Source organism: Rhinolophus sinicus, linkage group LG02 (assembly GCF_036562045.2).
Source record: "Rhinolophus sinicus isolate RSC01 linkage group LG02, ASM3656204v1, whole genome shotgun sequence".
Taxonomy (NCBI): domain Eukaryota; kingdom Metazoa; phylum Chordata; class Mammalia; order Chiroptera; family Rhinolophidae; genus Rhinolophus; species Rhinolophus sinicus.
This window is the reverse complement of record NC_133752.1, coordinates 112,834,986-112,862,743: the sequence shown is the minus strand read 5'-3', so window position 1 is coordinate 112,862,743 and position 27,758 is coordinate 112,834,986. Positions and strand designations below refer to the sequence as shown.

Here is a 27,758-nt window from a genome sequence, read left to right as displayed (position 1 = left end):
GGGCAACCAGATCCTTGGGGGTCTCCCTGGTGAGAGTTCCTCTAGGAGGCTCTGGGGGGAGAACCATAGTCTAGCAAGTTGGCAGGAGATCCAAATGAAAGGCAGGCCCTGCAAGCAGACAGCTCCTCCTGGAAGGCTGGCTGGAGGAGGAAGAGGAGGAGTTGCAGGGGGAACATGTTTTTAGGACGAGAGAGCTGAGCATGATTATGCTGAAGAGAAAAGGCCCATGAACGTGACAGCATGAGGACTGGCGGGGGGGGGGGGGGCACAGAGGACGGAGAGCTGTAGGGCTGCTGGGGCTTGCAGAGGAGGGCACACCTCTCCTGAGATCAAAGGGAGAGAGGCGAGGGTGGCAGAAGGAGGGCACATGAATAACAGCTGACACTTATTAAGTATTTACTTAAGTTCTAGTAAGTGCTTTACGTGTTTTAACCCATTTCATCCTCCAAACAATGCTTTAAAGATATTCTGTTATTAACCCCATTTGACAGATGAGGAATCCGAGGCAGAGTTTGTACAGAGGAGTCAGGGAGAGTTACCCAGGACCTCTTCCTCCAGCAAGAAAGGGAGGGCCAAGAAGGGCCATTGCAGGGAGGGTGGCAAGTTGTTCCTCTCCCAGAGGAGCTGCCACTGGACAAGACCAGCCAGCTGCAGTCATTGCAGTAGGAGGGCTTTGGGTTAGACGAATGCTTTCCTGGCTGTTTTTTTTAAACTTAATGGGCCTCCCTAATATGTAAAGGAGACCAAAGCAGAGCTCCACGGGTTGCAGTGTAAGGTCCTATGCTCTCCGCCTTCTCCACTTTCCTCTGATCTCAGTGTGGCCCCCGAGGCAGCCGGCAGGCGCTGAAGCGCCTTAGAACACAGGAGAGAAACAAAGGGCTGCCGAAGACCAAGCTCATTTTCTGCATATGAACATCTGAAGAGTCTGCAGCATGTTTTCAGGGGAAATCGCTCTGAAAAGGCGAGGCAGACAGCTCTCTCTAGGACTCTGGAACCTTCTATTCCTTGGAGGTGGGGGGGGACGGACGGAGTAGATGACCTTTAAAACGCGCCCAAAGGAAAGTGAGCAGAGAATGAAAGAGAAGCAAATCCTGGTGAGTGGGAGGTCCACACAGAGAGCTCAGACTTTGTCGGGACTGAACAGTGAACGCTTAACCCGGTTGTACTTCCCCGACCTGAATGCCACCAAGGTGGTACTTTCTGTAGCCCTTTGCCCCTCGCTGCTGGAACATCTGTAATCACTTGCCTTATTAAGAGCTTATTAAGAGCTTCCCAAAGCTTTCTGTGGAAGACTATGCAGTGACACATTCTGCCAATGAGCAAAGGAAATCTACCCCCATAAGCCCCAGGCCTGGCGGACGGGGTAGGGGACTAGGGAGAAGGAAGTCAAGGTGGCATCCTGGGCCGTCTCTGCTTATGACAGAGACAGAGCTGTGGTTGCTGAGTTCCTTGGTGGCAAAGACGAATAACATCAATAATAGTCATTATAAGATTTTGCATCTGTGCATGGTTTATTATGTTTCTCCCACGGCAGTTTCACATCCAAAGTCTTACTGAATCCCCACAACTCAGTGAGATAAACCAGGCAGGAATAAGAGCCTCATTTACCATGCCTGCCCCTCTGAAGGAGTGGAGCCTGGCCCATCTGCCTCTCAGCACTGGTACTACTGCACTTCCAGGGATTCTCAGCCCCTGGGCCCAGGTCCACAATTTTCCCCATTCAACCATCCCCACCCCCGATTCTCTCATTGTCCTAGTTTCTGGCCCCCTGGACTCCTTTGGCTCAGTCACGAACCATCTGGTTTCTGAAAATCCAATCTAGCAGTTGAAAGGAGGGGAAAATACAGTGGTATTTTCCTGCTGCTTGGGGAGGGGGGTGTTAATAATTAGGTTATCTGTGAATAATGGGAGGAGGGAAGTTAGAAAAGAACTGATTCTAAAGCCTCTTGATGAAGTGTCAAGAAGTGAGAAGGAAAACAAAAAGATTTTGGTTTTTATAAAATATCAGCTGTATTAAGGTATTCTTATATATAGTAAAATTGAACCACTTTTAAGTGTGTAGTTTGATAAGTTTTGACAGATGTCTACTGTTGTATAACCACAATCTCAATCAAGCTATAGAAATTTTCCATCACCCTAAATGATCCCTTGCTCCATTTTATAGTTTAACCTTCCCTGCCACATTTCTGAAACTGATCTGCTTTCTGTCACTATAGTTTTGCCTTTTTCTGAATGTCATACAAATGGAATCATACAGTGTGTAGACTTTTGTGTCTAGCTTCCTTCACTTAGTATAATGCTTTTGAAATTCATCCACGTTGGTGCATGTATGAATACGCTCGTCCCTTTGCATTGCTTGAATAGTATTCCATTTAGATTATTTTGCTTAGGATGTCTTCAGATTTCATCCATATGGTGACATATTGCAGGATTTCCTTCTTTTTTTTAAGGCTGACTAATATTCCATTGCATGCACATGTGTTTTCTTCATTCTTTCACCCGTCACTGGACATTTATTTGCTTTGTGACTCTTGGTTATTGTGGACAGTGCAGCAACGATATTGGGATGCTAACGCCTTAAGATCCCAATTTCAATTATTTTGGGTAAATACCCAGAAGTGGGATTTCTGGATCATACGGTAGCTTTATTTTTAATTTTTGAGGATATCCATACTGTTTTTCATAGCACCATTTTGCATTCCCCTCAACAGTGTGTAAGGGTTCCAATTTCTCCACATCCTTGCCAATACTTGTTGTCTTTTTCTTTTTTTTTTAAGATTTTATTGGGGAAGGGGAACAGGACTTTATTGGGGAACAGTATGTACTTCCAGGATTTTTCTTTCTTTTTTTCCAAGTCAAGTTGTTGTCCTTTAAATCTTAGTTGTGGAGGGCACAGCTCAGCTCCAGGTCCAGTTGCCGTTTTCTACCTGCAGGGGGCACAGCCCACCATCCCTTGTGGGAATCGAACTGGCAACCTTGTGGTTGAGTGGATGCGCTCCAACCAACTGAGCCATCAGGGAGCTCAGCAGCAGCTCAGCTCAAGGTGCCGTGTTCAATCTTAGTTGCAGGGGGCGCTGCCCACCATCCATCCCTTGCGGGACTCCAGGAATTGAACTGTCAACCTTGTGGTTGAGAGCCCATGGCTCCAACTGAGCCATCCGGGAGGCAGCTCAGCTCAAGGTGCCATGTTCAATCTTAGTTGCAGGGGGCGGAACCCAACATCCCTTGTGGGACTCGAGGAGTTGAACCAGCAATCTTGTGTTTGAGAGCCCACTGGCCCATATGGGAATCGAATGGCAGCCTTCGGAGTTAGGAGCACAGAGCACCAACCACCTGAGCCACCGGGCTGGCCCATCTTTCTTCCCTTCCTTCCTTCCTTCCTTCCTTCCTTCCTTCCTTCCTTCCTTCCTTCCTTCCTTCCTTTCTTTCTTTCTTTTTTTTATACTAGCATCCTAACAAGTGATTTCTCATTGTGATTTTGATTTGCATTTCCCTGATCAGTAGTGACTTGGAGCATCTTTCATATAACTGTTGACCGTTTGTGTCTTCTTTGGAGAAATGTTTATTCAAATCTTTTAGCCCAATTTTAATTATGTTATTAGTTTTTTTGCTATTGAGTTGAGGGAGTTTATGTATTTTGGAAATTAACCTCTCATCTGATATATAATCTTGCGAACATTTTCTCCCATTCCATCGATTGTCTCCTCACTCTGTTGATTGTTTCCTTTGCTGTGTAATAGCTTTTTAGCTTAATGTAGCCTCGCTTATCTATTTTTGCTTATGTTGCCTGTGTTTTTGGTGTCACATCCATGAAACCATTGCCAAGACCAATGTCATGAAACTTTTCCTCTAGGTTTTCTTTCAGGAGTTTTATAGTTTCAGGTCTGATGTTTACATCTTTATTCCGTTTTGAGTTGATCTTTGTGTGTAGTAAGACATGGACCCCCAATTCTTCTTCATGTGAATATACAGTTTCCCCAGCACCATTTGTTGAAGAGACTATCTTTTCTCCACTGTGCATTGTTGGCACCCCTGTCAAAGACCAATTGACAGTACATGTGTAGAGTTGCTGTTCTTTTACTGCTATGAATATTTGCTGCTATGAATAGTTTTGTTTCAATATTTTTATTTATCTGGGGTAAGTACCTAGGAATGCAATTGCAGGGGTATATGGTAAGTGTATGTCAACCTTTATAAGAAACTGTCATAGTGCTTTCCAAAGTATTGCAACATTCTACATTCCCACCAAAAGGGTATGAGAGTTTCAAATGCTCCACATCTTTTTCAACACTTGGTGTTGTCAGACTTTTTAAGTTTAGTCATTCTAGTGGGTGTGTAGTGGTATCAGTGGTGATTTTAATTTACATTTCCCTAATGACTAATAAGGTCATTAGTATATTTTCTTTGGTGAAGTACCTGTTCAAATCTTTTGTACATCTTTCTATAAAGCTTTGTTGTTTTCTTAGTGAGTCTTCAGAATTATTTATTTTTCTTAATAGTCTTTCAGAGAGAACATTTAAAAAATTTATGATGAAGTCTAATTTATGATTTATTTTCTTTTATGGTTTGTGCTTTTTGTGTCCTATCTAGGAAATCTCTGCATATTCTAAAGTCACAGATTTTCTCCTATGTTTTCTTTGAGAAGTTCTATCTGTTATTTTTGACCTATGATCTATCTTGTATTAATTTTTATATATGGTGTAAACTGTGGATTAAAGTCCTTTTTTGCCTATGGGTATCTAAATGTTAAAGCACCATCTGTTAAAAAGGCTATCATTTTCTATTGAATTCTCTTGGTACTTTTACCAAGAATCAATACAAGTTTGATTCTATTTCTGGTCCCTCTATTTGATTCAATCAATCTGTATGTCTATCTTTACGCCAACACCAAACTGTCGTAATTCTGGTAGCTTTATTTTAAGTCTTGAAAGCATACATTGTAAGTCCTACAATTTGTTCTTGTTTTTCAAAGTGGTTTTGGATATTTAGCCTCCTCCCACGTCCCTGCCCACTCCCAGGGATAGGAATGACTTTTGAGGAAATAAGGGTATCTTTCCCGACTATTCATCACATTTAGATAAAGAAGCCTTCCTGTAAGAGGTGAGGAAGTTAAGAGAAAGTGGAAAAAAAAAAAGGAACCTTGTCTTCAGGCTCTATGAGCACTAGTGATGGTGGTACCAGGTTGAGTGGGGGTGGGGGAGATTCCTGGAAATGATTTTATGATTTCTTCCTTTTCTTGCAGCTCAAAACAGCTCCCTTAGAGCGGTTCCCTGGCTGCTTCCTTCCAAACACTGGGGTTTAAATCTGCTGTATTCAGCTTGGTGAAGGGGAGGGGTCTTCTCCCTTCAAAGTTGCCGCTCGGGATCCTGGCTTTTCCTTCTTGATTCTTCTGCTGGGAGTCCTCCTTCATCCGTCCGCCAGCTTCCCGCACTGCAGGACCGCACATATCATCAGTTACTCTAAGCCACTCAACTATTTTTATGGCCTTGCAGTGGAATCCTGAGTCTGAAACTAAATATAGATGTGGGAAGTTATAGGTGCACAACCTCCCATAATTTCAAGTGCCTGGCCCTGGCTGAAGCTTTAATTAGTTCCTTGCAGCACTTGATGTTTTCTTCTCCTTCCAGCCAGCCAGCTGGCCCCTTGGGTCTCTGTTTTTTCTCTGGCAGCATCACCACTTGCTTCTTGGCTTCCTAGTTAAGAAACAAGGCCCTTTCCTGGCTAAGCCCCAGGTTCCTCTTCCTTCAGGCCCACACCGTCTTCTTTGAAGACCCTTAACCCCTATCTTGCCTGGGTGATGCCTGAAATTCCCTGAGCTAGTTGCCCCTCTCATTCCCGAGAACCCCAAGCTCTTTCTCAGCCCTGCCTCCCAGCATGAGCAGGGATAAGCAACACATCAAAACCCTCATTCTGGGTCCAGACTGCCTCACATTTAGGTTTTATCACATCCACCCACAATCCGGCTATCCCTAATACTCGTCCATTTGGGGCACTTGGGAATCGCTAAAGCCAGGAAGGGCTGAGTTCTGCCTGAAGTCATGGGCCCTGGAATTAAGAATCCAAGAAATGAGATTTGGCCTGGATACCACAAACTTCCCTCTTGGAATTTCAAGAGCCAAGGACTGAGAATGGGTCATGTTCCCTTTTCAGAGGGGCCCTTCCCATTGCCAATTTCCTGGGATCCCCTCTAGCTCCAGAACTCCTAGGGCCACAGCATTAGGCTGTGAACCCCACAGACTGCAATGTGAATGATGCCTCCGGGATGTGCTGACATGGTGGCTCTGAGAAAGCCCTTCCCAGGCTCACACTCCAGGGTGAGTTTGCGGCTGTTTGATTCCAAAGTCTGACTGGGCTTTAGGCAATCCTACTAACCAGCTGTGTGACATTGGGCAACTCACTTACCTCCTCTGAGTCTTGGTTTTCTTATTTGTTAAAAAAAGGGGGGATGATAAAACACACCAGAAGAGTTGTCATAAGGAATGAGGTATATGTCGAATGCATATTTCATCAGCAGTTCACACACTCACTATGCCTCAGTTTCCTCTTCTGGAGAGTGATGAGAAAGTTTTGTTGGATGTTTTGTGAGAATTAACAAGTTAATACGTGGCGTGCTTAGAACAGAATTACCACATAGTAAACACTATAAAGTACTAACATACGATTATTAGTATTTTGCTGCCCCGATTTTATCATCTGTCATCTATCTGCTATCTCGCTATCTATCATCTATCATCTCTATCTACAAAACTCTAGCCTTTATTTGTATTTAACTAGTGTCTCACTAATATCCTCTTCTTGTTCCAGGAGCACATTCAGGTTACCACACAACAGTTGCCATGTCTCCTTAGTTTTGCTCTGATCCCTGACAGTTTCTATATTTTTGGTTTTCATGACCTTGACCCTTTTGAGGAGTACTGGTCAGATATTTTGTAGAATGTGCTCAATTTGAGTTGGTCTGATGTTTTTCTCAGTTAGACAGGGGTTAAACGTTTTACAAAGGATACTACAGAGATGAGGTACCCATCTCATCACGTCTCCAATTTTATTTTTAATGGGAATGAATTCTTTGGGCCCCTTTGTTCGGATTCTCCTTTGAAGCAGAGGGAAGGGTAGTCTGGGAGGCTGAAAGCAGCGTTCAGCCAATGTAAGCTAAGACCTGCCCAGGTCAGAAGCCTGGGACCACGCCTGTGGGCAGGGGAGGTGGCCAGGCTGGTCAGAGGCAGGAGGAGTAGGACTTATCTCTCATTATGAACTAAAGCCCCAGAGACAACAAGAAGGGAGGTTCTAACGGGGAGCCCCCGGGCCAGGCTTAGGAGGCTCGTGGGGATGGAGGTGGACAGAGGGGGAAGAGGAGAAGGGCTAAAGGCAAGCTTCCCCTCTCAGTTGGACTGCCCTGAGGGACCCCATCAGCAGGAACCCCGAAAGAGACTGCAACCCCAGTAGCACTGCCACCCCGAGCCTGAGGTGTAGAAGGACTTGGGGACATGCAGGCTTATGCTGCCCATTGCATGGGCCAATGCAACTGAGACTGGGGACTTGGGAAAACCCCCGGAGCCTGCCTCGGGGTCTGGTCAGAGGAGCAGCTCCCAGCCCTGCGAGGCTGCCTCTGGGAAACAGGCCCCAGGCAACACAGGCAGCCGGAGACTGTGTCTGGGTACACTCTCCTTCCTGAAATGCCAGTGCTGCCTGTGGTGAACCAGCTGTGGCTCTTTGCCTAGGCTCTCGGGGCTTTTGTCAGAATTCTGAACCAGCGCTAGGGCACAGGCGCACCTGGTGGCAGGAACTGGGGGTAAGTTCTCTGCTTTATTGACACACCTGGGTCCACTTGCTCCTCCGTTGTGTGGGCTCTGAGGTCTTCTGCCCTGCCTCCTCCTCCCTTCTTCCCCTTCTTCTCGTGCCAGGCAGCCCTAGGGGCTATCACGAGACAATTCTCTAAAGGCTCTGATTTGCCCCTAGAAACCTGGGTCTGGGGTGAGGACGATGGGGATGACGGGAAGACTGACCTGGGACTTTGGTCAGAGAACAACTCTAGACAAAGCACTTCCCCACTGTGGGGGCAGAGCCCCAGGAAGCAGTTTCCAGGCTCTCGGCCTCACATAGACAGGTGCTGGCTCAGGTAGTAAATGGCCATCAACTGTGATTGCATGGCCATCAGCTGTGGCTAGTTGGCCATCAGCTGTAACCAGTGAGCCATTGGCCACTAATATAACTGCTATGGCTACACTAGCAAGAAAAAAATGGGGGCTAGCAAGGAGATGGTGGCTGGGCTAGCAAGCTGCGCAGTGAGGGTTGTGAATTGTGTGGCTCCTGTTTCTCCAACCCAGCTGCCAGCGAGAATATAGTGGTATGACTCCCCCATCTATGGCTCCCTGGGTGTTCCTTTTTGGCCTCACCATATCCTGCGTTCTTATGTGGGGAGCGGGAGCTGAGACCCCGCAGGCCTCCTCACACGACAAATGGCACAGCGAACAGGGTCTCCCGCACGACACCACTCTAGGCTCAGCTTTCTTATCTGTAAAATGAGGGGTCAGATTCAATTATTTGCTTCATTGCCCTTCAAAAACGCTGTATTAGTTGCACTAAATATTAATCAATAATCTGTAGATTATACTTAATCAATAATCTATTAAATTAATAAAAATCCAAGACAAAAATTGCCCATCATCCATCCTGAAATGACATGAATATTTGTGTAGGTTCCTGACATGTTCTAGTCCTTCCAGGTACATATTCAATTTTACTGTATTTATAATAATATCATAAGTAGGGATTTATATTTAACATTTTCAGTTAACATTCCAACAAACATATTGTCATGCGGGGGACCCTGCTCGCTGCGCCATTTGTCGTGCAGGGCGGCCTGCGGGGTCTCTGCTCCCGCTCCCCATACAAGAACGCAGGACATGGTGAGGCCAAAAAGGAACACCCACGGAGCCATAGGTAGGGGAGTCATACCACTATATTCTCTTTGGCGGCACTATACTCTCACTGGAGGCTGGATCCACACCGTCCGCAAACCGCCATCCACGCTTGCCAGCCCAGCCGCCATCTTCTTGCTAGCCCCCATTCTTCTCTCTCTTCCTCCCTCTGCTAGCGTAGCCGCAGCAGTTATATTAGCGGCTAATTGGCTAACTGGCTACAGCTGACGGCCAATCAGCCACAGCTGACGGCCATCTACTACCCGAGCCAGCACTCCCCCACGTGAGGCCGAGAGCCTGTAAACTACTTTCTGGGGCTCTGTCCCCACACATATTTTTTCCTTTTCCTGCTCTTACCTAGCTCTCTTTTTTCCCATTCTCATCTTGCTGAGGTAACTAATGTTAACTACTTAGTTATGTATGCATTCATATATGAATATAGTATAATACAATGTATAGAATTTGCATTGGGGGTGTGGGGGCAGAGCCCCAGAAAGTAGTTTCCAGGCTCTCGGCCTCACATAGACAGGTGCTCACTCAGGTAGTAAATGGCCATCAACTGTGATTGCATGGCCATCAGCTGTGGCTAGTTGGCCGTCAGCTGTAACCAGTGAGCCATTGGCCACAATATAACTGCTGTGGCTACGCTAGCAGAGAGAAGAAAATGGGGGCTAGCAAGAAGATGGTGGCTGGGCTGGCAAGCGCGGATTGCAGTTAGGATGGCTGGTTGCGGACAGTGTGGATCCAGCCTCAGTGAGAGTATAGTGCCACCGGCGAGAATATACTAAGTATGACTCCCCTACCTATGGCTCCGTGGGTGTTCCTTTTTGGCCTCACCATATCCTGCGTTCTTGTATGGGGAGCGGGAGCAGAGACCCCACAGGCCGCCTGCACGACAAATGGCGCAGCGAGGAGGGTCTCCCGCATGACAGGGGGAGAGGGGTCATTGTTTATTTTAAAAAACTATATACATTTCTCTGCAACTAGCTTTTCTCATTTAGCCCTATGTTGTGGAAATCCAACCAGGCCAAGAGCAACAGCACATAATTTCATTTTAAGAACCAAGGACTAAGAATGGATTCTATATAGAGATATAGCACATATAGAGATATAGAGATCTATATAGAGATTCCATATAGAGATATAGTGCATAATTCTGTGGTATGAATAAAGCTATCACAGTTTACTCTTTCCTACACCCTCACCAGCACTTATGGTTATTAGTCTTTTTAATGTTTGCCAGTCTGGTGGATGCACAGTGGCATCTCAGTGATGCTTCAATTTGCATTTTCCTGTTTAGTACAAGCTGGAGCATCTTTCCATATATTTATCTGCTCTTTGGATTTCCTCTTCTGTCAGCTGGAATTCATGTGCCCCGCCCATTTTTTCTATTGGGTTTGTCTTTGTGGGAGTTCAATGTAGGATATTAATGTGCCTTCTGTCATATATGTTGCAAATATACTTTCCCATTCTATCATTTGTGTTTTGACTTAATAGGGTATCTTTTTCCATACTAGATGTTTTTCTTTTATGTCTTCAGATATGTTTATTTTTTTTCCTACGGGCTTTTCAGTTTCCTGTTTTGTTTTGTCTCCGCGACACATAGGCTACATTCCTAAGTTTCCATCTATATTTTCTCTCGTTTTATTTTTCTCATTTAAACATGCAATCTCTCTGGAATTTATTTTTGTCAAATTAAGGTAGGCTCCAATGTTATTTTCTTCCATGAAGATAGTCAAACTCAGCAGCTTCCAGTAAATATTGGGTTTGAACAAAGTGTTCTGAAGCTAAAGAAGTTAAAAATCCCTTTCAGGTGGTCTTTGGGGGCCCTTCCAGGTCTGACACTCTCTGACTCCATAATGCCCAGTATGGCGACTGCTTGCTAAGGCAGAGAAGGCAATAGACAGCGTTACTTTGTGCAAAAGTAATTTCAATATTAAATCCCATGTTGGCTCAAAGTGGATATTAGAATTGCAGCATTTTAGAGGTGGAAGGGACCTTGGAAATTATCTAGTCTAATTGCCCTCAATGTTGGCTGCCTTTAGAATCACCTGGGAGCATATAAAAAGTCCTGGTGTCCCCGAGCCAAGTCAGACCAAGTGAATCAGTCCCTGAGGGTAAGGGCCCAGGCAGGGCTAGTTTGGAAAATCTCCTGGTGATTCTAATAAGCATCTACCGTGTTTCCCGAAAATAAGACCTAGCTGGGCCATCAGCTCTAATGAGTCTTTCGGAGCAAAAATTAATGTAAGACCCGGTATTATATTATTTATATTATATTATTATATTACATAAGACTGGGTCTTATATTAATATTTGCTCCAAAAGACGCATTACAGCTGATGGTCCGGCTAGGTCAGATTTTCAGGGAAACACCGTACAGTTAAGAACCAACCACTTCTGTAGTTCAACTCCCTCATTTCATCAGTCAGTAAGTTGAGACCCAGAAAAGGTGAGCTGGGTATCACAGAGCTGACTGGCTGGCTGGCTGGCTGGCACAGGAACCCAGATCTCTGCTTCCTGGATTGGCTTTTTTCTCTGCATCAAACAAATCCATCGCGCACCATGCCTTGGATTTTCAGCTGGCCATACTCAAGTCTCTGTATGAGCGATTTGTATCTTTGTATCTGATCAGCTTTATGATATTTCCTGCGTGCAGTTCTCACAGAGGAATAGACCTAGTTCTGTTTTGCCAGAATTTAGGGAGGAACAGGGTTATAAAGACCTATGATAATGATGAAACATGAGGGAATCGATGGTACATATATGTAGAGGAGCCTACTAAGGGGTGGGGTGCAGAAGTAGGACCAGTTCCATTGACGGGAGGTGGTGTTTGCCTCTGGCTACTCTGGATCAGTGCCGGCCACTTTGGTGACATACGGGCAAGGTTTCAGGGCAGAAGTGCCTTGGTGTGAGCCTGCCTCCTCGCACCCTGACCTTCTTCCTCTGCTCTGCCCTCAGGAATGAGACCGTGCTGCACCAGTTCTGCTGCCCAGCCGCGGACACCGAGCAGAAGCCCGCGGGCTCCGACCTGGCCTCCCAAAGGTGGGAAGCGACCTGTGGATGCTCCTCCTTTCCCCACCCCCACTGTCCTTCCCCAGAGCAAAGCACACTCAGCTGTGCCATTAGGCCTCTTACTCTTAGTCTTGTGTTTTTGTTTTTATCTCCTTCCTCATACTTCCAGTTCTCTTTCCTTCCTCTGAACCCCAGATGAGCCATTCCCAACTTTTGAGGTCATTATGCAGTTTTGTTCAAATGCCAAACCTATCTTCCTCCCTTGTAAACGGCCTATATGAAATACATTTTTAAACATTATGGGAAATTAACACATATACATATATTCACACACATGTACATGGCACGTAGTAGGTTGTCTGGCACTCAGTAGTTGCACAACCAATGACAGTGCCCCTCCTTCCTCTTATATCAAATATTTACATTTTTCTTTCTAATCTGTCTCCTTAGATAAAGGAGCCAAGATGACGGACTTTAATTTTAGGGTTTTTTTTAACCTTCGTGGAGTTAGCTGACAACCTGGGAAGGAAAGGCAGCGTTTGGTGTCAGTGTCCCAGGCTTCCTTATTTCTCTTGTTTTGGGTTACTCATATGCCCTTTTTCTTCCTGTCTCCTTTCCCTGTAGTCTCTCTCCATCATGTTTGCATCTTTCTCCTTCCACATTCATCTGTCTCTCTGCCCTTCTGTTCCTCCATTTCTCCTCATCGCCCACATCAATTTCCTCTCCCTCTCCTCTAGATCTGTGTGTGCTGTCAGTTTCTGTCTCTTACTACACTTCGCTTTCTTCTCTTTTCCACCAATTTTTCTCACAGTTCTGCACATTTCTCTTGTTCTTTACTGTACTTGGAGTAAGATACTCCGATTCTGGACTGAAATTTGCCCCCTCCACGTTCTCCTGTTGTCAGAACGAATTTGGTCAAGTTACTTCATGCCCTTAGGCCTCAATTTCCCTGTCTGTATGTGAAGGGGTTGGTCTATCTAGAAAATAATATTTACATATAACCTCACTGAGCCTCTCGACTGCTTAGGGAAATAAGACCAGGCAGGTTTTATAATCCCTGTCTTCCGAGAGACAAGTGGGTTTCGGAGCCCTCAAGGGACTTGCTCACAGCCACACAGCCAGTTAGTGTCCACGCTCAGATGCACACGGGGGCGTTTGACTCCCATTGCTCGCCACTTCCAGGTTTAAGATTTAACGATTCCCTTAATGATCTTTCCCCCTCATCCTTGGAAAAGAACTAGATAGTACTCAGAGATGGTGGCTATCGAGCTTGGGGACAGAAAACCACCCCCGAAATGCACTACTATTGGTTTTCCCTTAAAGGGAAGTTGGAGGGGGTCTGGGATGAGGTAGGATGCTGAGGAGGGAGCAAAGGGAGTTGGGCCACAATAACACCTCCAGACTCTGACTTTAGTCCAGAGCTGCGGGAGGCATGATTGTTCCCTGCAGATGACCAGGTTGGAAGATGGAAGGCAAAGGGAAGGCACAAGCTCTGTGCGATGCCCTGAGAGGTGTTTGCATCAAGTTCTGTTTCAGGACATAAGGACAATTAGGACACTGGGTCCTTGAGGAGCTCCCCATCGAGTGGGGCATAGCGATGCCTCCAAATTGAAAATGGCTCACCTGGAAACTGGAAGGAAAGAAAGGCATGGGAGCATGAGACAACGGGAGAGAAGGGAGAGAGGACAGAGAGTGGAGTAACATGAGGGTGGTCTGGGTGGAAAGAGATGGGGTCTGGCTCCTCCCATGAGCTGTCCCTGTTCAGACACATGGCTGTCTTCCTCCTAAAAATGTCCTCCCTGGCAGGGGATGAGAAGCGAGGAAAACTGTCTACCCTGCCTCCCACCCCATCAATCCAACTCAATTCAGTGATCATTTAATAGCTGCCACCCAAGCACCAGGCACTGGTGAGAATGGGTAACATCATGCCCTCACAGAGCTCAGTCCTGGGGGGCCCAGCAACAGAAACCCTCTCTTGTGTTTTCCTTGGTCTTTTCTCTCTATCATACCCACCCCTCCCACTCTTTCACCTGCCAACACTCCTCTGACTACCTGGCCGGGCAACCCTGCAGCCTGGCTCCTGGTGGGATGGGGTGGGAGAGAGGTGGGTGTAGGAAGGGTGCTGCTCTCATGTGAGCCGGGCTCCAAGGTAATAGGGTTCTTTTTCGAGATTCAGCATGGGATGGTAGGAAACCTATTATCTCAGTTTCCCTTTGAAAGGCAGGTGCGAAGGTTGGTGCAGAGGTGCTGTGGGGAGGGAAGGGGGTGGGGGGTGGTTTTCTTTAACTGGTTCATGGAGGGTCCTGTAAACCCTGCCAACTGCCATGCTCCCCTGTGGGGAGGCAGGGAGACTTGCACCCGAGTTTGCAAGCTGTTGTCCAGCTGTTGTCTGTGTCTGTTCCAAGTTATTCCAAGTTGTCCTGTCTATCTGGTTTGTAGTTTTCTAGAGTGTGTTTCTGTCTGTCTATCTGTCTGTCTGTCTGTTTTTCTGATGACAGTTTCTCTGCTTCTCTGGGAGGAGACCATGTAGCTGTTTCCTGACAGTGTATATGTGTCAGTTGGTCTGTCTATTCTTGGCCTCTTGGGGGAATTCCATCCTGAGATAAGTTTTCTGCTATCAGACTCCCAACATCCCTGCTCCCCACCCTACGTGTGACCCCTTCATAACCTTTAATCCCTTCCCTTTAGTCAGGTTTCCAGCCTCTAGAGAATGTAGCCCAAACCTTCCCTGTGGGTTTCTCTCCGAGGATGTAGGGGTGAGAGACCAGCACAAGGTGGGGTGACACAGGGCCCTGTACGACAAGCCAGGCTCCTTCCCACTGCTCAGTCTAGTTTCCCCCCAGCTCAGCCAGACTCCAGCCAGATCAGCCTCCTCTGAAGCTTTCCAGGCATAAGCCAATCGGTCTCTATAGGTGACCCCAATAAGAAATCCAAATTCATCCATCCGCTCTCAGGATCGATTATTGGGGCAGTTGGTGTGTGATCTCAGAGCTGGCTGCAGAGGCCCCTCACCTTCTTTCTCGGCACCACGGCTGAAGCCAATGGTGACCAAGGTCAGCACAAGTTTGAGGGCCCTGTCCCCTCCCTACTCCCGTCCCAAGCTGTGGGGCCGAGCAAGAATCCCTTTCCTTGAGCCTCTGGGCTCATCCCTGGGGGCTGCAGTGGCAGCTGATCTGTATAAGCAGATCACCAGCGGTCCCCGCTGATCACACGAGTGAGAGGAGCTGCTGCTGCAGCCTGAGGCAAACCCTCATCCCAGGGGAGAGCCCCGGGGGACCAAGAGAGAGCCTCAGCCCCTCCCAAAGAGACAAGGAAGCCCCAGCCCTGTGAGTGTGTGCTAGGACAGCCTTCCCTGGCCAGTTGGGAGGGAGAGGGGGTCAGGAGAAATCTATCTTGGAACTGGAGCCTGCCAGAGAGGATGCGCCCAGAAATGGGGAGTCCTGAAGTGAAGCAAATCTGGAAAGTGCCTACCTGTGAGAGAAGAGGCCGCGTGGCGGGCATTAGGGACGGAACAGCAGTGGGGCTGGCAGAGGGTTATCACAGCCTCCGTTGTGCCCGGGTTCACATATCCCTATGCTTACCAGGGTAACAGGCCTTTAGGTGAGAGCTGGGAGTAGGGGGCTCAGAGCCAGCCGGGGGGGGGGGGGGGCAGCAAGTGTGTGCCAGGCTCTTTCATCCCCCTTCCCCACCTCCTCCCTGCTGCTAGCTAATGGCAGGGCTTTATTCTGGGGAATTGAATAGGCTGGTAATTGCAGCCCTACTTTCAATCCCATGGGCTCCCCTCCCTCTCAGGCTCTCAGTGACATTTGGAACAATGACCCTGGCGCTGGCCAGCTGCTTCCCAGCATCTAGTAGAATGGCAGCCCGTTTGTCTCCATGAGTGGCACTGGGGTAAGATGAGGAAGATTGGCTTCTGTTCGGGTAATGACAGGAGGCTGGGGTGGAGGGGTGTCCAGGAAGGGGAGGCACTAGGGAGGAAACGGGGTAATCTCCAGCTCTGGGGAGGAAGAAGGGATGGGGGTGAGGGTGGGGGTCACCCCCAATATTTGGTCCTTCCTCCTCAACCGCCCTGCCCTACTCCAGGAGGGAAGAGACACTGATATTTATTGGACACAACACTTACTGAACGCTCCAGGGATATTGCACTAAGCACGCTCAATGTCTTACCTCACGTGACTCTGTGAGGCAGCTGCTAGTGTCCCGTTTACAGAGAAGGCGTCTGGGTGCGGAGAAGTTCCGTGTCTTGATAGGGGGACCCCTGCTAATCAGTTTGGAGCTGGCAGGGAGGCCCAGGTCTAACTCTCAAATAAAACCTCTTTCCAGGGAGCTGCTGCTATGATTTTTTTTTTTTTTTCTTTTTTTTTTTTGTAGCACAGGAGAAATCCTTTGAGACATTTCATTTAATCTTAAGTAACATTATTTTCTCTGATTATAAGTTATGCTTGCTAGTTGTTGGAAATGTGGAAAATACAGGAATACAAAGAAGAAAATAAAAATTGAATCCCGTCATGTAGAATTAATCATTGTTATTATGTTAGTGTGCAAACTTCTGGAGTTTTATTTTTCTATGAACTGGGTTTTACATGTCCCCCCACTTTAAAAAAGGGATGCTGTAGCCTGTATTTCCCACCGCGTGCATTGAGAGAGCCTCCTGCCTTAACCAGACCCTCCCCGTGCCTCCACCGCTCTTGTGGGACACGCAGCTCTCTGTCACCCGCTAACCAGCCCGCAGGTGTGTGTGGCAGTGGCTGCGGGCTCTGCTGGATGTTGCACTCCTGGATGTCCTAGAGGAAGGGACACCCTTCCAAGAATGGCTGTCCGGGAGAGCCCTGCCTTAGCACGGCCCCTGCACCCGGCTCTCCTTTCCTTTCTCCCCACCGGCGTGAGGCATGATCAATGGACCAGCCAGTGTTTACTCAGCAATTATGGAGCAATTAAATTCTCAATCAATACAGTTTAGTCTTCAAACCACTGGGCTTGGGAGCTTTGGCGTCAGTGCTTACTCCATTTGTCACGTCCGAGGCTCAGAGGCTGCTGGGAAACCTGCTTCACCCACCAGTGGACCCAGTGGGGGCATTCTGGGGTTGCAGAACTGCATCCAAGAATGGAAAAGCCTCAGCTTCCCCCACAGGCCCAGGTGTGTGTGTGTGTGGGGGGGACAGGTCCATCCAGCCTGCCCTGCCCCCAGGCTCTGGGGTCTCTGTATCTTCACACCAGGAAGGCAGTGGGTGACAGGTGAGGCCAAGGGGGAAGTTGTCTGGTCGCCTTCAGGGTCCAGTGGTTAGTTCCTGGAGGGCTTTGCAAGAGTTGGGATCACGTGACCTGGCCCAGGGCTGTAAAAATTCCCATAGTGCCCTGCCCTGGAATGGAGCATCCTGCCTGCCGTCTTGGCCCAGGTGAGACTCCTGGCACTGAGGACCGTTTGGTGTGGGCACAGCAAACTTGCACCGAAGTGCAGAGCAGCAGGCGGAGGGGCAGGGCTGCTCCTTCCTGTCTGGGCTTTTTGAGCAGATTTGCTCACTGGTCTTCTGAGGGTCTTGCATAGTTACAGCAGAATCCACCTCAACTGGGCTCCACACCTGAGGGTGACCACAACAAGATGGCAGGAGAGTTTGGTCCTGGAGCCAGTGAAATCTGGCCTCTGATGAACGTGTGGCCTGTCACCTTTCCTCTCCGTGATTGTTGCTCCGCCTGTGTCTTCCCTGCCAGACTCAGTAGGCACAAAACCAAAATGGATGTCAAATTACTGTGCTACCTTGGCAGTGGGTGTCCCCCACTAATTCCAGAAAGTGTTAGGAAAGCTTTGTCTTGTCCTGACGTTTGACTTTCTGCTCAGAGGACTTTCCTCAGCTGGGATGTGAAACTCATGTTTGGAGTCAAGTATTTGTCCAGGTCAATTTCCTTGTGTATTTTTCCCTCCCAGGCCTTGAGCCATCCTTTAAGACTGGTCTCTTCATGAAAGCTTCCTATCACCAGAGGGTGCTTAGGAAACTTACGTGTCCATGGAGCTGTGCTGGGGGCTGCGCCCGTGAGAGAGGCCAGGCGGGGCCACCTCCAAAGAGCTGCTTATTGAGACCAACAGCTTCCTGTCAGCAGCATTTAGAGGTGATCAGAGAATTCCTCCTCACCCAGTATTTCTACTTTATGTCCCCCGCCCATGAGAGAGGGAAAGAATACTAGCTGTCATGCACTGAGCTCGTGCTATGTGCTACACAAGTATTCCTTATTTAATTCTTACAAAAAGCTTATAAAGTGTTAATCCCATGTTACAACAAAGAAAGTAAGGCTCAGAGATGATGAATGACTTGTTCAAGGTGCGCATACCTGGTAAATGGCACAGCAAGGATTTGAACGAAGCATCTGTTGCAGCTTCTACCACTGAAGTCAGATAACAAAAAGGATGTGTGTTCAAGTACAGGAAGTGAAAATGTGGCCGGGGGAGTGAACAGCCAGCTCCCACTTCCCCAGCCACAGGAAGCCGTCTGCTCCTCTCAGAGGACCTGGCTTATAGTTCAAGGACTGAGAAGGCGGCGCCTCCCTTTCTGCCCCTACACCTTAATGCGTGAGGCTGTTTGCAGACTCCAGGCAGATTCGGTAAACACATCGGGGCAACCAAGCTGAAGACAGAGACGACCCAGAGAATATTTTTAGGGGTGGAAAAAGCGCTAGGCTTTATTATTTAAAGAGGTAAACATAACTAAATATAACACTTCCAGAACAACAAAATCAAATATACCACAAGGAATGTCTGGCCATCTCTGTTCAGTTGGCATTCATTAATGCAGAGTTTTTTCCAATTTTCTGGGAAATACGTTGTTGTTTCATTTACCGAAAATTTCTCAATTGAGTCTTTTGGATGTTGTTTTTTCCATTCCCAGAAAGAGTCACCTCTCTCAGCAGGCCTAGAGATTTTTCTAACCTCCCTATCTCCTGTGCTTTTTGTTTTGTTTTGTTTCTCCTCTGAAAGGACATCTTTACCTACTCATTTATCTTTTGACCAATAATATGACCATTAAAATAATTTATAATTCCATTGTGTTTCTGATGTATGACAAAAAGGGTTTTAAATTTGTTTTATAAAATCAAAAAAGGAAATAATCTTAATCTATAGCAAGAGTGAGTTAATCAGGTCATTAAAAACTTTGAGAGGCCTTGGGATGACTCAAGAAAGATTTTTAGAGATTTCTTTTGTGACAATTAAAAACAAAACGGGAAAGACAGCCGTCTGTGAAGGAAGATTGGCACGTGTTGCAGTCTCCAGCAGGGAGAAGTGTCAGCGGGAGCTAAGAGAAAGGGTCTGTTGATTTTGAACCACAGGATGTCATGGCTGGAAGCAAGCCAAGGCATGCATATCGGCCTTGATTGAACAGACAGGAGACTGAGCATGGGATGAAGGTGCCTTGCCCAGGGTTTCCCAGCTGGTGAAATGCAGAACAAGGAGAGGTCAGGCTTCCTGAAGAAGCTGGTGCTCGCACCCCCTGACTCAGACCAGGCACTGCCCTGCTCCAGGCCTCAGTGTCCTCAGCTGTAACAGGGGGGGAGAGCTGTCTAACCCTAAGGGCCTCTAGCAGTGAGCCTGTAAGAAGGCAATCGGCCTTGGCCAGGGATGGATGTGCACCTGGAGAGACCAGGAGCATTCACAAAGCAAAACAAATGGACAGTGGACCCAAGAGGAGGAGGGGAAAGGCAACATTTGAACTAGTATGAGCATATGTAAGACAAAGAAACTTTGGACAGGCCAGTGCATGTGTTTTTTCTTTCTTCATTTCTCTTATTGTTAAAACGCAACAGGAAATTCTAACACGGAGAAAACCCTCACCTCGTGCATAATCCTACAGTCTTTGCCCTGCCACGCCCTCTCATTTTCCTGTTCCCCATGCATTTGGGCAGTGCTGTGTGCAGGCTGGGACATGCCCCCAGAATGCTACAGGGAAGAGCCAGAGCCCCACTTCCCTTCCTCCACGCTGGCAGGCTCCATCCAGCATTGCTCCTAGACTTGGATGCAGTTTTGACACTCCAAGGACAGCAATGATGGGAAATGGAGGCTTAAGTGGAAAGTCAGCCATAACCTTAACTCACGTGTGTACAGCCTTTTCCAGGTTACAGAACTCCTTCCCAACCTTTTACTCCTTTGATCTTCATCACATGCACCTGTTAAAGGTCACAGGGCAAGAATGATTGTGTCCATTTTACAGCCGAGGAAATATTCAGAGAAGAGGAGCCGCTTGCTCAGGGTCCGAAGGTGGAAGCTGGCAGAGCTTAAGATGAGAGCCTACACCAAGAACAGGCCGCCTGAGCCGTGATGTTGAGGCCTGCTTCCTCCTTGTCACGGCTGGAATGTGTCATGCCCCACGTGCCACCACCCACACAAACTAGAGGGATCTTGGTTTGTCACCATGTTCTAAGTCTAGGCCGTAGTTTTGCAGCTTTGGAGATCACCTGGGCTAGCCCGAGGGCCTCTGATTCCAGGGGAACTGCCTCACCAGAAACAAATTCATAAGAGGATGATATATCATATTAGTATGAATTTACTAATTTATAATGAGAAATGATCCTGGTGAACAGGACACTCTTAATTACTGATCAGTAAAGAACTTAAAAGTATGAAAGTCCTCTTTTTTCTCCAAGGGCAGAGAGAGGGCTGAGCACCAGATGATTTTTGTGGATTTCCTTCCAGGTTGGAAAGGAAGAGAGGTGAGGAGGAGGGAAAGGAGAGCCCAGGGCCAGAAGACCCATTTACGAAGACTTCAAGGAAGCATTGGGAGGTGAAGCAGTTGAGAGCATAGACAGAGCAATTCAAGTCCAGGTTCAAGTCCTGGCTTGGCCACTTACAAATTCTGTGACCTTGGTTAAATTACTTAAGTGTTCTAATCCTCAATTTACTTATCTGTAAAATGGGGGTCACAATAGCACTTACCTCTTAGGGTGGTTGGGAGGATTAAATGAGATGATGCAATGGCAAGGTGTCTGGTATTGAGTAAGCACTCAATAAATGCTAGCGATTTTAAAGCTGGATTTTTCAAGAGCAGAAAGAGAGGAATCAGTCAAGATCCAGGAGTCCCAGGAGAAGGGGTCTAGAAACGCAGGTATGACTGGGAATTGTTTAGAAAGAATGGACTGACCCCTTCAGGGGTCCTAGTGGCAGAGCCTCTGGTATGGCAAGCAGCAGGGGATACACCACCTTGCATTTGTTCCAGGTCATTGAGCCATGCCCTTCAGGGAGAGGGTACATCCCTCCTTTGGATGGCAGGTGATGGGCATGGAGCAGGAGGCAGTCTTTCAGATGTTTCTATTCAATCCTAGCCCCTGACGTGCAGAGTGTTGGCTGGAAAGTGCCTGATATGGGCAGGGGGAATGGGGGTGGATGGGGAGGAGGGAGAGAGAGAGAGAGAGAGAGAGAGACTATGAGAACTCAGGTACAAATTTGGGGAAAATATTAAAGAAGCTAAAGGCCCAGATGAATGCCAATCCAGCAGGGCCATAGGCAGGAAGAGGAGATTTTCAGGGCAGGAGAGGAAATGATTTAACCCGGCACCCGGCTGTAACAGCACAGGCTACGTTGAGATTAAGAGCAGAGGCATTTCATCGGGAAAGTCTTGCCAGTTTGACTGCCTGTTCTCCTAAGAGGAGGAACAGTTTAAGCCCCTCAGGGAAAGTTTTATGGTGTGGCACTGACTCCTGGCCTGCCTGTGGGGGGCTTCCCAAGCTGGGCTTTCTGAAGTTTCTTCCCAAAGCCGGTGTGTGCTGCATTGTCCCTTCCTCCTAAATACTTTGGGAGATGACTCATGAAACCCACAGACGTGTGGGAAATGGCATGGCCATTCTGATACTATAAGCTTGTGAGTGGTTTCTACTGCAGCAAGGAAGACTGAAGGTAGACATCAAGAAGGACTTCCAATAGGAAAGGTGAAGCTAAGGAAGGTGACTATAGGGAAACAGGTAGGGACTCTTCCTCCATAGTGATTTGATGGATGTCCAGAGCAATGTCCTACGCTACTGTAAATCTGCCATTTCCATCTCTTGTGTCACAAGACTCCTGTTTTGGCAAGCACACACCTGACTGCCATAAGCACCTGAGTGCCATCAGAGACCTTTTTCCTGGCAGGTGGTGAAGTTGAGCCTGTGAGGAGCTGGAAGGATATCCTTCCCTGGAAATGTCTCAGGACCAAAGAAACATCTGCTCTGCTGGGGTGAGGTAGGGCTGGTCTGGGTTGGACCAGGAGGAGGAAATGAAGGGACTTTAGAGTCACAAGAACACAAAACCCAGGCAGGCATGGTCTCATGCCCTGCCGCTGGCATGGGCTGTGTGCACACATGGTTTGTGTAGGTCACCATCGTAGGGTTGTCCGAGGGGTCCAAGAAGAACAAAAGGAGATCTTTGTTCTCCAGTGAGCAATTGCTCATGAGCCAGGACCTGGGGAAGCACAAAAGGCCCAGATTAGGGTAAATGGAGAGAGAGAGAGAGAGACTCTGAGAAGCGAGGTACAAATTGGGGGATTAGGGTAAACGTAGAAACCTACATTTACTGAGCATCAAGTAGGTGCCAGAGGCTTATTGGACATTATTTCCTTAACTCTCCCCCCAAAAATCATGGAGTAGGTATGCTCACTTTACATATGAGGAAATAGGCTCAGAGAAGTTAAGAAACTAGCCCAACACCACACAGCTAGTGAGTAGCTGGATTTCCACCATGGTCAGTGTCTGGTTCTCCATCTCATACTTGTTACAGGCTGCTGCCTCCCAGCCCTTACTTCCTTCTGGTAAGCTTTTCTTGGTATCATCTCTGACACAGATCTTCAGAAATTACACCATACAGAAAAGCCCGATACTTCTGTTTAAAGAATTCTAGCACAAGAAATCAAAAACATTAAAAAATGATAGTTAAGTTAAAGGACTCTTCTTTATCCTGAAATCATCTTTATCCTGAAATCATCTTTCCTACGTTTCGTATTCTTTTATAATGTTATAGGGAAACTGAAGGGTGCTTTGGAATTTAAATTTTACTGGGGAATATTGGGGGACAGTGTGTTTCTCCATGGAGTTGTCCTTCAATCTAGTTGTGGAGGGTGCAGCTCAGCCCCAAGTCCAGTCGCTGTTTTCAATCTTAGTTGCAGGGGGTGCAGCCCACCATCCCATGCAAGAATTGAACCGGCAACCTTGTTAAGAGCTTGCGCTCTAACCAACTGAGCCATCCGGCCGCCCTGGAATTTTTTTCTTATCTGGCAAGATAGCATGTTGGAAATCCTAAAAAGGAAAAAAGAAAAAAGACAGTTGCTACATATCTAGGGCTTACTGAGCATTTGACATACATCACTACCTAATTCTTTCATGGAGGGGGAAGTGAGGCACAGGACGTTAAGCAACTTGCCCAAGGCCACACAGCGGGGCAAGGCAGACCCGCGTTCAGACCCAGGCACTCAGGCCCTGAGCCCACTCTTGTAGCTGCCACATGCTGCCCGATTATGAGTTGGCCAACCCAGCATGCAGCCTCGTGTGCCCCCTCCTCTCAGGGACCCCGAAGGCACTCACACCTGGGCCTGGCTCCCAGCTGGCACACAGGCTGTCTTGAGTACAGCTCTCCCAGCATCACCCATGTGGCTTCTGACAGTCACCATGTTCCATCTGGAGATCATCACACATGCAGGCCACAAAGGGCCATAGGGGGTGGTCCTCAAGGGACACATCCATTGTCTCTCCTAAAGGTCTCCTTGCTGAAGTAATGGGCACACTCAGCTGCAGTCAGACCCTTGCCATCTGTGCAGCCCTGCCAGCATGCGGTTGTGGGGCCATCGCCCTTGGAGGGGCTTCCTGACCCCTCTGGGGTCTGCAAGACCTCGAGTGTTCCTGGGCCTGTCCATCAAGCATGCTTTGCAGACTTGGTGCTGCAGCCAGGCAGCACCATTGCTTATGTAAAGACAGGAGGAAATTCGCCCCAAAGGAGGAGGTGGGGAGTGATAAACACGAATTCAGGACGGGGATTCCCTCTGAGGAGGGAAGGAGGAATACCAAGTATTAAAAGCTTCTAATGTGCTAATTCTTGAGCGGGGTACAAGTGTATGTTTTTCTTTATACCCCACATGTTATTCATGTCTGCATAGATAACATAGTTCATAATAAAAGGAAAAAATTAAATAAAAACCAGAGTTCACTAGGCCGTAAACAGTAATTGCTACCTGTATCGTGGGATGACTTTAGGTTGTGTGTTGCGGGTGGTTTGCAGAGGGAGGTTTTGGAGCTTATGCTTCCGGTTGGTGAGATGAGAACATTAAAAGGAGGAAGTACTTTCTCTTAGGGGTAATAATGCGAGCAGACATAAAAGGTGAGAAAATCCAAGGTGTATTCAGGCGCACAGTAAGTTCTACCTGCCCGGCGTAAGGGAAGCACACACGTGTGAAATTGTGTGCTGTATGTTGGGGAGGATGCAGGGAACAGGAAACTCGTAGAGCTTGATCTTGCTACGAGCTCCACGCCTATCTGTGAGAAAATAAAATGCTCAAAAATATACAGGTAGATGGCATTAGTCAGTGTGGCCCGTTTGGGAACCTATGAGGGAGGAAGCTTCTAGATAAGGCCTCTCTGGAGCGCACCAGGTTCTGACATGCCCAGGTGCTAACGTTCCCTGTGGGCTGGGCTAAGCAGGGGAGTTTTACACATGGGACATCTGGGGGCAGGCAGGCTGAGTAGCTCCTATGCCCCATCTTGAGTGAGTGTCCTGGGGAGTGTGGGCCTGGGTGTGGGGAGGGCGCAACCCAGAGAAGTGTTGTATCCCTGTGACAGGAAACCCTTGCAGACAAACCAAACTGGCCAGCACCTTTTGGAACAGCTGTGAGACCGAAGTCTGGAGCCTCCAAGGAGCTGGCAGGAGAGAGAATAACTTACTCTCTCAGGGCCCTTGGGAGATGGGAGGGAGAAGCATCTGTCACAACCAATGAAGTCAGGGCAGCCTCTGCAAGTGGATGAGCCTGGAAAGCCACAGCTGCCCTCCTCCAGGGGTTTCTATTCTGAGACTTGGCTTCCAGCTTGGATAATGGAGGTCAAGGAGCCACGGCTGGGGGAGGTGCTTGCCGTGGATTAAATGACGTAAGGGAGGCAAGGGGAGGCTTATGCTGTGTCCTTGGGTGTTGAGAGCTGACTGGTGGGTGTAAGCAGCGATGGTGCAGTGTGGGCCTTGGGCCCGTGCAGAAGGAAGAGGAGAGGGAGGAGGCTGGGCCTCTCCTTCCTTCCAGACGTCACAGCATCTTGCGTGAATTGTCCATTTCATGATGAGAAAACAGAGGTCCAGAAAGAAGAAACGTGCCTGAGGTTACACCAAACGCTGCGGACAGAGGTGAAATGGGGCCCTGACTCCCAATGCTCTTCCCACCACCTCAAACAGCTCTTTCCAGCCTGTTCTTTGAATCAGCACTGAGTGAATTTTTCTGACACTGGCCCTCTGTTCACCTCAACCCTCCCCAGTACTACTTGGGACCCCACAGGATGCTTGGCTTTCCTTGTTTGGTGACTTTACTTTGACCATCTAAGATCCCTTTATTGATTCAGACAAGGAAGGGAAAGAAGTGTTTTAGTAAAGGCTGAAAAATCTTGAGATGTAAGGTGTATTGTTAGCTTTTGTCTGGAAAATGCCTCGTTGTCTTTGTCCCAGAAGAGCTTTAAGAAAGGCCGGCAGAGTCTGGGATAATCTAGTGCAATTGGTCAGGCCCTAGGGGGGAATCTTCCAGCCTGAGGAGTCCCACAGCCTTCAAAACATTCCAGCAAGCTTTCTAGTAATTACTGTTCTCGCCACCGCACACATGGGGAAACAGCCCCCCTCCACCTCCACCCCACCCCCCAAGCCACCCAACACCATCAGCACCAACAAGCTCAGGGACTGGGCCTCCACCTTTCTCCACTTTTGTGCCAAGGGCCAGCTCCCACGCCGGCCTATGGTATGGGAGTGTGAGGCTGGGGGCCCCTCCCCTGTAGTCTTCTCCTCTCCAAGCGGAGCCCACAGCCTCTCCCCATCCTCACCCAGCTCTTCTGTTGCTCCTGTCCCCTCCGGATCCTCACAGGGACTCAGCTTCCTGGCAGGGCCTGCATGACACAGATGCCACGGTCCCGTCACGTGCCCTCTCTGCTTACTCATTCCTCCCGTAGAAAGGTCGAATTTCCTATGGTGGCCAGCATACCAGTCTATGAGGTCATCTCATCTTCACCATTCCCTGGGGAGGATATATGCACACCCCCATTTTGCTAATGAGGAGACTGAGGTGCAGGGAAGTTAGGTATCGTGCTCACCATTACCTGACAGGTAAGTTGCAGAGCCAGGGGCCTCGCTCCATTCAAGCTTTGCTACTGGTGAATAAGGAAGGATTCCATCAGCGTTGAGGAAAACAGGGGCCAGTGTCAGAAAGCCCTGTCGTGTGTGGCACCCAAACGTTTTCTGTGACCAGAGCTGTCTACAGCCCTTGGCGCTGTCCTCAGCATATGGAAGATAACCCATGATCATTTCTCCAGATTAGTGTTTTTAGCCTGGGTCCATGGAGTCTGTAAAGCCTCTGAATGCGGAGGTAGAATTTGGCATGTATGTTATAACATGCATTTTTCTGGGAAGAGAGTCTGGAGCTCTTACCAAAGGTGCTAGCACCCAGAAAGGTTCCACAGGTCTGGGGGGTAGGGAGACCAGGGTAATGCTGGCTGGCAAGAAAAAGGAAGGAAAAAGAAAAGCTCAGTATCCATCGCTGATTGCGTTCCAGGGAGCAGACTCTGAGTTCAGGGCGCTGAATGTTTACTAGGGGATGCACTTGGGGTCAACACACGTGGAAGGGAGGGCAGGAGCCCAGCATGAGGCAGAGGGAGAAGTCACATGCAATGGAGGTAAACAAAAGCCTTGGCCAATCCCGTGGTGAGCTCTGATGTGAGAATGACCTATCAGCTTACCCCATGTTGGGTCAAAATGACTGAGCCTTTATATCACCACCTCAATTAGTCACTGGATGCGGACAGCCCTGGGAAGGCTGTGAGTTTGGGCCAAGTAGCTGTCTGCAGCTGAGACAGTCCCTGAACTGGCTGATGGGGCTGACCACTAATGGCAGCCTCCAACAGCGTTCCCAGAGCTAGGCGAGTCAGTCCTGGAGGGAGGGCCTGGGTGTACATCACCAAACCCACCCCAGTATCTCTGCCCTTGAGGAAGTACTACAGATTAAACGATATCCACCCACCTTCCCCTCTGCCCACATGTCCATCCATCTGTCCATTTAACAGTTATTAAACATGCTTCATGAGCCAGCCCACTGTCATAGGCACCTGTGAGAAGAAGGTGTACATGGAACAGTCTGGTGGAGGAGAGAAACACATCTGTGAATAATTTGAGCACAAAGTGGTCATTGCTGAAATAGAGGCAAATGCCAAGAATTATGAGAGCACATAGGAGGCTGGGACTGACTTCCTGGGGGCAATGAATGAGTCTTGGAAGTGTTGACAAGATAGAAAGGGTTGGGTGAAAGAGTAGGGGCATGGAAAGGAGACGGCAGCGTGGTCTGAGAGGACATGGCAGATTTGGGGAATTTTGGTGTGGACAGAGTGGTTAGATCAATCAGAGGAAATGAGGCTGGAAAGGGAGATTGGGGTACGATCATGAAGGGTCTTGAGTGCCACACTGGTGGACTTTATCCCAGCAGTACTGGACAGTCACTGATGGGTTTTGAACAGAGAGCTGGCATTAAAGCATCTACATTTTAGGAAGTCAACTCTAACAGCACACATGATAGTCTGGAGTGGTCACTAGAACCCCCAAGGGTCATATATGTGCCAGGCCCAGGCACGCTCAGCAGGCACCGAGCATCCTTCTGA

The 27,758-nt window shown here is 48.2% G+C and overlaps 1 protein-coding gene across 5 annotated transcripts in view; it reads left to right on the top strand.

The window, feature by feature from the left end:
- The window catches only part of IQSEC3 (IQ motif and Sec7 domain ArfGEF 3), a 103,217-nt gene that overhangs the window by 23,171 nt on the left and 52,288 nt on the right, over positions 1 to 27,758 (top strand). For all 5 annotated transcript variants that reach the window (XR_002135809.2, XR_002135810.2, XR_002135808.2 and 2 more), the window contains exon 2: positions 11,877 to 11,960. Coding sequence is in view for 2 of the 5 variants with exons in the window: in XM_019711319.2 (XP_019566878.2) it covers positions 11,877 to 11,960 (84 nt within the window). In the remaining 3 variants the exon portion in view is untranslated. The remainder of the gene's footprint in view (positions 1 to 11,876; positions 11,961 to 27,758) is intronic.